This window comes from Micromys minutus (genome assembly GCF_963924665.1).
Source record: "Micromys minutus genome assembly, chromosome: 10".
Taxonomy (NCBI): Eukaryota; Metazoa; Chordata; class Mammalia; order Rodentia; family Muridae; genus Micromys; species Micromys minutus.
This window is the reverse complement of record NC_137979.1, coordinates 3239132-3253905: the sequence shown is the minus strand read 5'-3', so window position 1 is coordinate 3253905 and position 14774 is coordinate 3239132. Positions and strand designations below refer to the sequence as shown.

Below are 14774 nucleotides of genomic sequence, written 5' to 3'. Positions count from 1 at the left end.
TGCTCTAAAATTGTAATTCATCTCCCAGGCGTAATTTCCAGATTGTTTTTACACAGTGCAAAAACAACATAACTAACACAAATGTCAGCACCGCCCTATAAACACATGGCAAAGTTGAGACCCTGTGCTTGCATTTCATTCCCCTTTCAGGGACTCTGTGCTTTACATCTGGACCAACCAATCACAGCTGCTTTTAGAATACTCCTCCTCCTTTTTTTTCAAGACAAAGTTTCTCTGTGTAGCCTTGGCTATTGGGTAGGTAGCCTTGGGTATCCTGGAACTCAGATTGGCTTCAAACTCATAGAAATCCACCTGCCTCTGCTTCCCAAGTGGCTTTCACCACCAACACCCAGGGAGAATACTTCTTATTTAAAGAAAAGCAGACTCTTTTAACATATTCTTGGTACCATCCAGTTTCCTGCTCAGACTCACCAAACCCTGAAGTTATCCTGCTCTTACTGAAGGTACAGAATAAATTAAAGAGTAAAAGGGGACGGGGCATAATTCAGTCACTTGTCTAACATGAGCATGGCCCTGGGCTCAAGATCAAATACTAAAAAGCAAACAGATTTCCAGATGCTCCTTCCTTAGTCATCTCTTTCAGGCAGTGAATGCCCCCGTTTTGCCCTCATGAACACTTGCCCCCACATTTTCTAAGAAATTCATTATTGTATGTGTCACAGTACTCACGTGAAGGTGACAACTGTGTGAAGTCATCTCTCCCACTACTTCTATGTGGGGCCTAGGAATCAAGCTCAGGTTGTCAAGTCTGCACAAGTGCTTTCACCTACTCAGCCACCTCACCAGCACACTTTCTCCCCTTTCAGTGGAAACTAATCATTTGTGTTTGTTCCTGGAGATGAAATTGAGGGTGTAAATACACATATCACTGATCTTTACCCATAACCCTGCAGCAGTTTGTTTTAATCCAGAGAAATGCCATCGATGATCTAATACAACCCCCTTTTTATTTTGCATATTACTTTGAGCCCTAGTCCACTGTAAACAAACTTAACACAGTCATAGTTCAAACAGTTTGTGTTTATTTTTGTAGCACATACAGAGCTTTAATGATGCCCTCTTTTATGGCTGTGTAACATTCCACTGAGTGGATATATCATAATTTATTAAACTCACTTGGGAGGCAACACAAAGAGGTGGTTAGAGTATGGGCACGGCTATCACGCAGGCCTACTCCAGCTCTGCCATGGCGTGCTACCTCCCTCTACCTCACCTTACACGAATTGCTCAGTACCACTCTTCTATGTTCCAAACACCATATGCATCACTGAATATACAAGAGTGGACATAAGAGACAGGCTCTCTGCCCTCAGAAACAAAGAAAATAGGTACATTTCAGTTATGTTAAGTGTTATAAAGAAAACAAGCACCAAATGAAAGACTGGAGTGCCCTGAATTTCCCAAGCACCAAGATATTGCGGCCTTTAGGAAACACCAGCACCACTTGTTAGACACAGCACACACCCAATATGTGTTAACTACATTACTGCTCCAGACAAACTGAGAACAAACAGGATCCTCTCCTACCCCTACGCACAGCACAAGTCAGTGTATCTCTTGTGCATTTTCAAGGCCGGTACTATATAAGAATTTTATCTACAGTGTTTTTAACTTCCATTCTCTCCTCATGTTCATGTTTCCTTTTCCACTCTTGAACACATGGTATAGTTCTAAATACTGGCCTAACATTATCATCTGCAATCCTGCCATCTGGTTATAGGTCTGCTTATAGGCTGTTTTTCTGCTTCATCATAGGCCTGGTGATTCTGGACTGGGTCGCTTTCAGATTTTATGGTTTTGGGAGATACATATAAAGGCATTCCTTTAAATAACACTTAGACATTTTGGAACAGATTACATCTTTAAAGGTTTGCTTTTAAGCTTCATGGGGAGAAGGTCCGAGAACAGCATTGCTCTAGGAGTAATCTGGCCTCACTACATGCTCCTGCTCACCAAGTTTTTCTATACTGATGAATGAGAACCTCATGGGTTCCTGACTTCCTGTGGACTCCTGGAACCACCCTTACTGCTTCTTTTTGGTGGTCCTTCTCTCAGCCTCCAGTAATTTCTTCATACAGGTCAGTGCCCAGACTGGAGGACAGTCCCGTGCAGCAGTCCCATTGGCTCTCTGCACTGTAGCCTAGAAACTGCCAGACAGTAGTTGGCAATGGTGGGGTTCTTCTCCCACGGATCCCCATCCCATGTTGCCTACTGACCTTATCTAAAACTGCTACTCATAGGCCGTCTGGTTTTCTGTTTAGTGAAGGCTGTGAGGGAACCAATACCAGTGAACATACTACAGCCAGAAGTGGAAGTTCTCATGTCTGACTTCAAGTCCCTTTAATGGGGAAAAGACCGGGTCAACATCTCTTTTTGACTCTGGCTGGCCTGGAACGTGCAATGTAGACCAGGTAGGCCTTGAATTCACAAACAACTGCCATCTGAGTGCTAAAAAGGAAAGTCATGTGCCAATCCACCCAGCTAAACAAATCTCATTTCTAAAAATGAAACCTTTCTAGACTATTAATTCAAATAATATTTTCCATTTTTCTGGTCTCCATACTGTACAATAAAATAATACTCAATACAATACCATAATGGAGTCTTACTCTGTTCATCCCTGCCCTACCCTGTCCTAAGATCCCACCATCAGCTTCACCAGCACACCAAATACCACAGAGTTAAACACAATTACATATTTGAATCACTTGGTAATATCAGAAATAGTATCACTAGCTTGTCTCAAATGAAGAAGATAGGACCCATTACTTCCAAGGATTCAGTCTGGACAATTTAGCAATCAAAGCCTCAGTTATGATACAGTCAGTGGGGAAATAAAGGAGTTTTCTTACAGGACTGGAGAGAAACATTTTATCATAGGTTCTGCAGGGTCTCCACAAACATAAATTCTGAAGGTACAGATGAAAGCAGCAACTGATGCCAGCTTTGATGGACAAAACTGTGTGTCAACAGAATGATATAGAAGTTTCTGCTTCAGAACAAAATCCACCTACAAAATGAAGAAAAACTTTAGTCTTTCAAAGTGTTGTGCCTGAGTCCAGCCAGAGTTGATCCTGTCAATAAGATGACCCACGGTTTTTTCACATCAGAACTTATACAGGTCCTTTCTGTGCACACACAGAGCTTGCATAGCATAAGCACAGAGTGGGCTTTAAAGTTTTTTTATGGTATTCGAAGGGTTCTCTTTGTTTTACTCAAAATTACTCCCAACAGAAGGAAAAACCTCACAATTAAAATTATGGAGAATAACAAATGCCTAGTATACAAAAATACTTAAGACCAATAAAACAAAGGATGACGGTCTAGACAAATGTAATGGCTGCCTTTTGTGAACGGGTCCAGCGGTATACTTAAAAATACTAGCCATGAAGCCACTCCAGCCATGCCACTGACATTGGTATGCCTGAACCATAAACTTCCTTTTCGTAAATTATATAAAGGATGACATATACAACACAAAGACTGCCTCTCTTTTATTTTATACATATTAAGTTCATGTAATATGTGAACTTATAATTTTTTGATATCTATCAAAAAATGTTGTTATGAACAAGCTGGCTCTGATCTTTGATCCTCTTGCCATAACCACTTGAGTATGGGCTTCCACTACATATCTGATTTTTAAAATAACGTAAGGTATGTGCCCATGACTTGTGGTTGCCCATGGAAGCCAGAGAAAGCAGAACCCACAGAACTGCAGTTACAGGTAGTTGTGAGCATCCTAATATGTGTGCTGGGAATCAAACCCAGGTCTTCTGCAAGAAGTACACTGTTTTAACCACTGAACTATCTCTCTAGTCCCATCACCTCTGTTTTAAATCTTACCTACTCCCAAATGCCTACAAGTAATTTCTGATTGTCAAAATTCAAATTTATCTGGAATTTAAAGATTTTGTATGTTGAATCCTTTTAAACTGTTCAATAAAAAACAGAGCAAATACTAACAATGTTGAATGATTTGTTGCTCTTAATGTGTATGTATATGTACACACAGTCTTCGAAGGAGACTGGTTCAAAAGAACAATATCCTTGGGCAAGGATATAGCTCAGTGACAAAGTGCTTGGCTAGGGTGTATGAGGCCCTGAATTTAGCTCCTTGTAGGACAGAAAGAACTCTTTAATGAGTATGTACATTTTGGCAGGTTTCTTAAAGATTTGTCTTATTTCAGTCACATCTTGCTCTAGGTGAGAGGATCTCAGAAGACATTAGTCTATTCTTAGCAGTGAAGGATTTCTTTTGTAACATTCAAAATGAAGTTCTGCAGTTTGTCTCAGAATTAACCATACGTTAAAGGTGTGTGTGGCCTTTACAAAGTATGATAGAGCTGCCCTAATACCAGCTGTGACATATGGGTAAGCTTTATCTCCATTAACAACTCTCAAACAAGGCAATGCTTCTACCCAAGAACTACACATCTGTCTCTAGTAAAAAGTTAAAACTTATTTTAATACTTTTAATTATTTTTATACAATGGCCCATCATTCTATAATCAAAACTTTAGGAATCCTGACCAAGTCATCCAACATATCAGTTAAACGTGTTGTTTTTATCAAAATTATTAGCATAACAATCAAAGACTGTGTAAGGAAGAGCAGGAGGAAGAGATGAAGGCAGCAGGTAAAGGAACATCAGAACAGCAGGTTGGGAGCCTGGTAAAGACAGTGGGTAGTTCTATGTTTTTCATTATATGTCTATGCTAACAGAAATGAACCAAAGTGACAGGGAATGTGTGCCATGTAAAAATACTGTCTGCACTGTAAAGTTCAATACAGAGGTAATGCACACGCCCCGAGGTTTCTTCTTGCCCAGCTATTTCATTATCTCAGCAGTTTCCAAAGCCTCCAGCTTTCCTTGAGTTCTCTTCCTGAATGTTCAGAATACCTGCTGCCAGGGTCATATGCACCCTTTCTGTAACTATGAAATCTCTGTCTAGTGGCCTTCCTCTGCTATTATAAACTGTAATGTTACACGGTCTTTCACCTTCTGCTTTCTGTCAGTCTCCTTCACTGTTCATGAAAACTCCTAAGTCCACTCCAGAGCTGAGAATCAGGGTTTCAACAGAATCACAATTTCTTTTTTCTTTTTAAAAAATTTCTTCATTTATTTTATGTATAAAAACACTGTCATTGTCTTCAGACACACCAGAAGAGGGCATTGGATCCCATTACAGATGGTTGTGAACTACCATGTGGTTGCTGGGAATTGAACTCAAGACCTCTGGAAGAGCAGCAAGTGCTCTTAACCACTGAATCATCATCTCTCCAGCCCAGACCACAATTTCAAACATAAAAAACTAAGATAAACCTTTAAAACTTATTTTGCAATTCTACAATCAGCAAGGTATCTCAGTAAGTGGCAAAGCTGTTCTCTAAGGTTTTAACACCCCATCCTGAAATTTCTATACAACGCATGAAGTGACCAATGCCAAACTCTCTGCCAGCAATCTGCATACATACTAATTACATCACCACCACAGGGCTTTCTCCTTCCCCAACCCCCACTCTGGGCTCAAACAAAAAGCCAGTGTGCATGCACATAAAGCACATTTACAATGTCTGCACCACACATAGCTAGGTCTGCTCTGCAAAGGGATTAGGGTGTTCCTAATTCAAAACTGATCATTGCAGCAAGCAGCCGAAAAGCAACTATGATCTATTCAGAAATGTACAACACACTCCTTCAAAAGTCCCTTTCTAAAAACGAGCACTTTTATCAGATAACATATTAATGTTTGTCCAGAACAAAGAGCATCTCCACTCACTGATATATTCTGTTTAATGAAAAATATTTGCTTCAAAGTATACTTGTTTAGAGAGTGTTTTTACGAAGTAGAATGGTAACACTTTCCAAAATGTACTTTTAAAGTAACAACCTTTTAAGGAAAATTGGAGTCAATTTGACCTTTATAAAGATAGGGCAAATAAATAAATAAAGATAGGACAAGTAAAACTCAGTAATTCGTACATGCCTAGCTGTGCAACTCATACTGGCCTGAGAAGAGTACTATAAAAATAACAAGGATTTCTAAATTCACAAATCAAGCCATTAATGATAATCATTATGAAAACCTTAAGTTTCTTCTGTTCTTTCAGATAGGTATTAATTGTTTTTTTTTCTGGGGAAGAGGCTCTCACACCACAGGCCAGGCTGTCCTGGGATGAACTGCAGAGACCAGCCCTCCAGCAATCCCACGATGGGATAACAGGAGTTTGCTACCCCCACTTAAGCTTTAAATAGTTTTCTTAAACACAGATAATTCTCACCGGTCTTCCTTTTAAAATACATTCTTGAGTCTCTAGTACACAAGCAGAATGTCGCCTTGGCGTTCTTACAAACGCACAGGCGTAGAAACACTCATGGGTAGACTTCCTGAGGAAAGAGCCCCTCTGAACAGGAGCTTCAGAGACCCCTCAACAAAGTAGCTTGACTCTGGGCTACTGCTTCTCCTTTTCATCGGTGCTTTTCATGGTGCTTGGCAAAGTGGTTTCAATCAGCACTTGCTGGACTGAAAGACCTCAGGGCTAAGGCCATTTGTCCAAAACTTGACTGAGGCCACCTACAGGGTCCCACCATCACCATCCTGAGAAATCCTGACAAAATTCTCATGTGGTATGGGCTGGAGAGAGTTAAGAGTGGTTGTTGCTTTTGCAGAGGACATGGGTCTGGTTGTCAGCACCCACAGGATGGCTCTGTAACTCCAATTCCAGGGGATACAACACCCCCTTCTAGTCTCCATGGGTAATACATAGCACACATACATCCAACAAAACATCCATACATAAAGCAAGTGATTTTTTTTTGAAGACATAATAATGACACCCCTTCATCACAGGAGAGGTGAATAGTCTATCCGCCCCCTTTTTTTAAGATATGAAATGAAGACGCCAAGCAGAATTATGTTGCTAATATCGTAACAGTGTATTTCAGCAGAGGTCTGATATGGAGCCTCCATCCTCGCTATTTCCCAGTGACAGGATAAGACAGCTGACTTTTAGTTCCCCAAGCCTTTCTGCTAAATTCCTACAAGCATTATCCCAGACAGGGGTGAGAACAAACATCAGACAGCGGCATTCAAAATGCAGCATCTTAAGTGAGGGTGGTGGTCCGGGCTGCCTGGGGAACCAAGCACCAAGCGCAAACCACAGATTTCACAACACCTTACAGCTCTTTCTGCAGAGTAGTTTGCTTCTCTCTTCCTCTTCCTCCCCTTCCACATGACCCTCAAGGTCCTTTTCCCCACCAGAAAATAGTGTAGCATTGTTACTGTCATAGTTTGGCAACATTACATGTCCCAACCACAGTGACTGGCACAGAGCAGGCAGCAAATATTTATTGAATGGAGCAGAGAAAAAAAACGTTTCTATGGTTAAATACAGACCTAAGCGCTGCTTCTAACCTAGTGGAATAAGAAATACACCATAAGCGTTTGGTCCCTGGGTAAAAATGAACGTTTAAGAGCCCAGTCTAAGTTGAAGAAAGAAACCTTACGCCCCAAGCCGGGATGCCTCAACAACAACAACAGCTTAATACGTATTGTACAAATACCGAGCTCAGTGGGAATATTTTAATATTTTTAGACTATAAAAGCAAACACCATTACCCTAAAGAGTGCCTAGATTAACAAAAATAGCAGTTTTGTTGTTTAATCCTCCCGATAAAGGTGAGAACAGGAAGGTATAGAAGATAGGCGACATCTCCCCAAAGTCCAGTCTGCTAAAGCCCCCAAATATCACACTCCACGGAGAAATGTCCTTTAAAACACTACCAGTAATTAAAAGATACGAGTTTACACCAAATCATTAAGTACGCACAGCCAGCATGACACAAGGGGAACGCCAAGGCTAAATCAAATGACTTCAAAGGCGATTCCTGACCATTTTACCTCTTTCCCTCTGGATGGGCACCCGTGACCAAAGACTTGGCTAGTAGTTCAGATACTCTCACGTTCTATATAATGTGAAAATCTCTAGTGTTTCATGACAGCAAAACTACCGGGGCCAGAGAAAGCCAAAAGCAACAGACCCTCACCCCTTAACCACTATATGGGGGGGAGCACGTTTGACGTGGGAGGGAGGGTTGGGAAAGCGGGGGGGGGTGGGGGGGGCTCTCATCCCTAGAGATTCACTGCAATGTTAAATCCCTGGGGTTTCGGGGAAACAAAAACCAAAAAACTGCCGATTCCAAAATATAGGTTAAGCATCTCATTCACCATGAACTAGTTCTGTGCCCCTGCACCACCTCCTTTGTCTCAACTGTCCCTGCAACCTCGCATTCCAATGCCCTCCAGTAAACAAGCTACCTAAATGAAAAAGAGGAGGACGTTCTAAGCCTCGCTTTCTTTAAATTTTAGGGGGAAATGCAGCAGGGTTTCTGGAGCCTCCTTCCCCAGCGGGGAGCAGGCCAGGCTCCACAGCGCGGGGACCTCGAGCCCCTTGGGCCGGCGGCCGAACGGCGCGCAGACACCGGCCACGCCGCCCCCGCGACCCCCGCCCGGCCTCGGGCTTCGGCTCCCGCCTCACCTCCGTGGATGGGCAGCGGTGCCAGCACCTGGCCGCGGACCTCGGCCTTGGGTGAGTCGAGCCCGTAGCGCCCGCGGTCGATGCGGAACGTGAGCGGGGTGCCGCGGCCGGGCTCCTGCACCGTCACGTTGATGAGCGCCGTGTAGTACTCCTGGCTCGCGTTGTCCGCTCGCGTCGGCCACAGGCTGCAGGTTAGCAGGGCCAGCGCCGCGAGCCGGGCCGGGCCCGCCCGCGCCGCGCCGCTCATCGTCCCTCCCGGCGCCGCCGCCGCTCGCGGACCGGGCTCCGGGGCCGGTGCAGAGAGGCGGGGCGGGCGCGGCCCGGGCAGCGGCGGGAGCGCGCGCGCGCCTCGCGACGAGCCGGGCACGAGCACGGCCCTCCTCGGCGCCGCGGCTCCGTCGTTCGCTGCCCTCACGTCCGCGGCCCGCGCGCCAGTACGCGCCCCTGGGTCCCTCAGGCCGAGTGCTGTCGTCTCCTCAGGGCAGCTCGAATGACGAGAGGCCAGGCCTGCGGACTGGGCACCGGAGAGGACTCGGGGTGGGCGGGAAGGAGCGGTCCTGACTGCTCCGGGAGAGTCGGCGATGCCGCCTCAGGCGCGTGCCCGCCGCCGCCCCATTCCCTCCAGCCGAGCGGCAACGCGCAAGCCCGAAGCGCAACCCCGTCCGCCGCGCGTGCGCACTAGGCGCTGCCTGCTCCCGCCCTCCTGCACGAGGGCCAGGGGCGGTCCAGTCACCTGCTTGCTGGCACCGGGCTCAGTGAACTGCCCTCGGGCTTCATAGTCCGCTATGACCTGGATCTGTGAAGCTTTCCAAGAACCTATAGAGATGTTGGAGATACGACTAAAAGAAATCAAGTTAAACATTAAGGTTTTAAATTAAATGTCTTTGAGAGCTAACATTTCCACTGGGTTGGTTGCATGCTGTATTATTGAAATCGGTCGGGAGGGTGTCTTTGCGTTTGGGACACAGTAGAGTTGGACCCAATAAGGCATTTGACTGGTTAGCAAGGTCTGTTAGAGACAGATATGAACTTCTTATGGTTGGTATGGTCCTCTTCCCTCACCCCTACTCCCCCAGAATACCCAGATCCACCGATGCTCGCTTCCTTTCTGTAACGTGGTATAGTGCTTGCAGCATTCAACAAGGGCTCGGCTCTGTTTCTTCTGTATTTGAGCCTCTCCTCACTGAGTGAAGTGAACCACAGTATCTATTCTCAAGATGAGATCCTGGAGTTGCCCGCCAAAATGTCACAGGCTGTGTTCGGAGCCTACATGGGGCTCTCTCTAGTAAGGATCTCCTCTTCCCGTCCCATTTGTTGGTCCTGTCTTCTCTTAGCATGCTTATGGCCCCTCCTTCTTGCCCTTAGCAAGTGTTTTTAGTGTATGGGGTGCTTATGTTCCCAGCAAGAAGTGATACTGCAGAAGTCCACACACACCTGCTACAAAACCAGGGCAGAAGAAATAGCAACAAAAATAATGTTACAGTTGGGGGTTACTACACCATGAGAAACTGTATGTTTTAAAGGGTCACAGCTTTAGGAAGGTTGAGAACCATGGTATAAAGTATATGGTAAATGAGACTATGGTGTTTGGGGTACTTGGGTGTAAGAGTTCTCCTGGAGGATGTGGGCTGATGTCTGAATAGAGCCCTCAGCTCCCTGTCAGTGAGCTGCCCTCATACCCACCTTGACAGCGCCATTTCTCTGTCTCTACCACGTTCTCAGTCTCTTAAACCTCTTTACCTGTCTTTCTTCCCATTTCTCATTCATAAGAACGCCTCAATCACCTGCATGACCCATGTCAAATTCCCTTCCTCCCAGAGCTCCACTAAGATCTCAGATACCATCTTAGGTCCCAGATTCCATTATGAGTTTCAGCCTGTCGGGGTCTGATCTGCTTGCTATCTCTAGGTGTCATGTGTGTAAGACTCGTTGAACGGCGCTTGGCGGACTCCAGGGGTCAAAGCCTAAACTTGGTCCCATGGGCAGTGCTGAATCTCCTCCCTCTTCCCACCCCTTTCCCTCCCCACCCTTCCCCCTCCTGTCCTCTTCCTTCATAGCCTCCTTAACACTTCTTATTATTGTACTTCCTCGTTTGCTTAAAATTTCTAAATGATCCCAACTAGTCCTACAAAACCCTGCTCTTACTTTACTATCAGCACGTTCACTTTTTACCACAATCCCTAGTCTGATTTTCTGCCCCATAGACGGATATTTCTCAGGTAACCAGTGTGTCTTTTCTTTGTATCCTTGCAACATTTGTATTGTCTAGTATTACACACCTTTAAGTTATTGAGTAGTACTGGCTTGTGAGAGTCTTCTGTCTTTTATTCTCTTCATTCAGCATCATGCTGTGCTTTTAGCTTTACAGTTATTAATGTTTATGTTGAAATGTAACATCTGTGACCTGGGGAGGTGGCTCTGGGGTAAAGCAATTATTGTGGGAACATGAGAACCTAAGTTCTAATCCCCAAAACTCACGTAAAGCCAGACATGGTACCACGCGTCTGTGATCCCAGAGTCTCTATAGAAAGATGGGAGTGGAGAGAGAATAACCAGAAAAGCCCCAAACAACACAGAAGGCAAAGACAGACGGTACCCACGGTTGTCCTCTGACCGCCACACTGTCCCATGGCGTGAGTGCATCCACGCACATGGTGAACAAGCACACATGCTTCCTAAGGAATGTAACAGCTGTAGGAAAACGCAGAAATCTTGTGTGTGCACCCAGCAAATGTTTCCAAGGTGGAAGCCCATTTGTAATAACTGGAACCAAACAGCAGCATTAAAACCCCGAAAATCTCCCTGACCGCCTCATGATAAACACCCCGGTATTCTTATTCCTGTGGCTATAGATCAGTTTGATTTACATAAATGGAACCACACAGCACATACTCTTTGGTGTCTGGTTTCTTAATGTTACATCTGAAATTAATTTTCTGTCATTTTAATTTAGTCATGGTTCTTTTTTATTTCCCGTGTAGTACTCCACTATTGATTTATCCATTTTCCTATTCATGAGCATTGTTATTGATTTTTCTCTTGGGACTACGGAAGTCAGAGGTGTTGGGAAATCTGTTTTGTTTCTATGCGGCCACGCCTCCTTGTGGTCCTGTCCTTGTCGGCTGGACTTTGAACCTGCGGCCTTACTCATGCAGGACAATTGCCCTGCCACCAAGCTTTAGCTATGTGGCAGCCCATTTGCTATGGCTAAAATATTTATTCCCGAGCATTTATGTGTGGTGAGGTAATATCTAAAGTCATGTAGTGATGGTCTTTGGAGGTCATTGGGTCAGGAGGGTGCTGGCTGACAAATATATCGATCTACTTATGGATTTGTGGAGTAATGGACCAATGGGCTACTGAGGAGTGACTTAGTTATAAAAGCAAGTGGAGGTCAGAGGACAACCTTGAGTGTCTGTCCTTGCCTTCTATGTTTGAGGCAAGGCTTTTCTGGTTGTTCTCCTATCTCTGGTGTGCTGGCTCTGATCTTCCCCATGATCTTCTACCATGATAAGATACAGCAAGAAGGCCTTCCACAAATGGTGCCATGATCTTGGACCTCCCAGCCTTCAGAACCATAAGCCAAATACATATCCAGACTTTGTTAACTACCCAATTTCAAGTAACATGCCATAGCAACAGAACATGAACTGTGTCAACAGGTTTGGGTGTTTTCTGTTTTGTATCCCTGAGTGTGTGTTTTAGAGTTGCAGGGCAGGGCTGTACTTAGCTTTGGAAGAAGTACCACTATCTTTTCTAAGATTAAACTCTCTTTATCCCAACTCAAATCTCTCTTTTCTGTCTTTCTGTTAGAGGCCTTCACCGTTGTTACGAATCACATTTCATCACAAACTATGACCATGGATAAATTAGTACAGAAATTGGTCCAATACTATAAAGAAGACTTGCTGAAGGTGTGTCCTGTGGACACTCCAGTCCCCAAGGTGCTACAGGTGGCCTGTGCCCCAAACAGAGCCATGCAGGAACTGCTTCTAATGCTAGTGTATTCACCCCAGATTCACTCTCTCTGCCTTGTGAATGATGTGAACAGGTGTGTCCTGTTCCTATAATGGCTTCACAGAGACAGGTTCTAGGGACCCGGAGTCCAGTCTTTGAATCATCAGATACAACACATAATGTCTTTTCTATGGCTGTGATAAAGCACCATGATTAAGGTAACTTACAGAAGAAAACATATTGGGAATCACAATCCCAGAGGATTAGAACCCGTGGTCATCATGGCAGGGAGTACAGCAGCAGACAGGCAGGTGTTTCTCTGGAACCTTATTTGAGAACTTACATCTTCATCTGAAAGTAGGAGGCAGAGAAAACTGACTAGGAACCTGAAAGCCCACCCCCTATTGACACACCTTCTCCAACAAGGCCATACTTCTTGATCCTTCCCAAACCGTTCTACCAACTAGTGACTTAAGTATTGAAATATATGAACCTATGGAAGTGTGTGTGTGTGGGGGGGGGTTATCATTCATTTTACACAGACGGTGGTTTACAGGTATAGTCTCAGCACTCCAGAGGCCAAGGCAGAAGAGTGGCTAAAGTACTTTTTTTTTTTTTAAATAAATAGTCTCCTGTAGCCCAGGGTGGCCTGGAACTCACTCTATTGCTAAAGATGTCCTTGAACTTTTGACCCTCTTGCATCTACTTCCCAAATGCTGGGATTGCAGGTGTCCCACCTTTTCTGGTTTTACAAAGCCCATTTCAATGTTATCTTCCCCTCTGCAGTGAGTGATTTGGTTTCAATGGTAGCCTTATCACCTGCCTTTAGGTATCACCCACTTGGCCAACATTGAAGAGACCCTAGATTCAATCCCAACCACAAAGGAAAAGAAAGCAGGTGATGGGGGTGTGTAGTGTGGGGGGGAGGGGGGAGGTGTGGTAGTGGGAGGATCCAGAGAGATGGCTCAGCTATAAAGAACATTGACTGCTCTTCCAGAGGTCCTGAGTTCAATTTCCAGCAAACTCATGGTGGCTCACAACCGTCTCTAATGGGATCCAATTAGATCCCTCTCTTCTGGTGTGTCTGAAGATGGCAACAGTATAGTCACAAACATAAAATAAATAAATCTTTTTTTTAAAAAAAAAGAAAGAAAGCACATGGGAGAAGGAAGTAAAAAGAAGGGAAGGGAGGAAGGTTTCTGGAAGAAAATTATTTGAGTAATAAGTAAATGGGACCTGAAAACAGTGAAATTCCAAAATTGATTTTTTTTTAAAGTCAAAATAAAGGACAACTAATAGAAAAGAGTGGGCGTTTGAGAGACACCCAGGCCTGCTCTCACATCAGTGGGCCACTGGAGCCTATTGTTAAGTATTCAGGAAATCATTGGTACCCTGAAATTGACCGTGATATCGGGGCAACATTTACACCATGGAAATTGACAGTCCTAGGACTCTGCATGCTCCTTCTTTCCCTCTCCCTCTACTTCTTCCTTAGTTTTCAGGGTGATTTATGTAAAGGCCATGTGTTTGGACACAGGTCAGCTGGATGGAATTTGCTTGTCCCACTGTCCCAAGGTCAGCATCCCTGTATGAAGTAAGATAAGGTTCCTGGCCTCTCTAAGTTTAGCAGGTTCTAATCTGTTACTGAGTACCTGCAACCTGTAACCACTAGCTAGCATATTTCCTTACGACCTGTCGCTAGGAAGACAGGGATTTTGGAAAGATCTAGGCTGTGGTTAGGAGAGTCTGAAGTCCTAGAGCAAGCGTGGAGTATATGAGTGTGTACTGGGTACCAGGAGTCACCCTGTTACCCAGGGGACAATTACAGAAAACCTGCAACATGTTTGTGTTCTTGTGGAATGCTGTCCTCCAAGTATGACGGCCATTGCCACCTTTGTTAGAGCAGCTGTGATGAGCAGAAGAGGCCAAGGTGGCACCTGTTGACCTCTGTCATAGAAGGGATGTGGGCGTCTGTGACCATCACAGCCAGCACTGGGAGGCAAAGGTAGTTTGTGTTCAATACAACTACGTAGCTAGTGTTGGTTCAAACTTTGGGAGACTGACCCCAAGTAGTTTACTTTAGGCATATCTAAGCACAGTACATTTTGTTGAAACTCCTCCTGGTGATGACTAACTCAATCCTGCGTGCACAGTAAAGCTTAAGATGTATGTAATTCTGACACAGCGATACATGTCCTTGGAAGATGCTGGAGTTTATAGAGGGAGAAGTTAACTTAAGGGGGACTCCATCTCCC

At 44.6% G+C, this 14774-nt stretch overlaps 1 protein-coding gene across 3 annotated transcripts in view; it reads right to left on the bottom strand.

Annotated features, from left to right (window-relative positions):
- Positions 1-9111, bottom strand: part of RNF130 (ring finger protein 130) — a 98139-nt gene extending 89028 nt beyond the window's left edge. Inside the window, exon 1 of one of the 3 annotated variants that reach the window (XM_080922291.1) lies at positions 8563-9111. In XM_080922291.1, the coding sequence (XP_080778417.1) occupies positions 8563-8809 (247 nt within the window). In that variant the 5' untranslated portion in view covers positions 8810-9111. The remainder of the gene's footprint in view (positions 1-8562) is intronic. The other 2 variants (XM_080922292.1, XM_080922290.1) reach the window with 2 other exon arrangements.
- Between the last annotated feature and the right edge of the window lie 5663 nt (positions 9112-14774).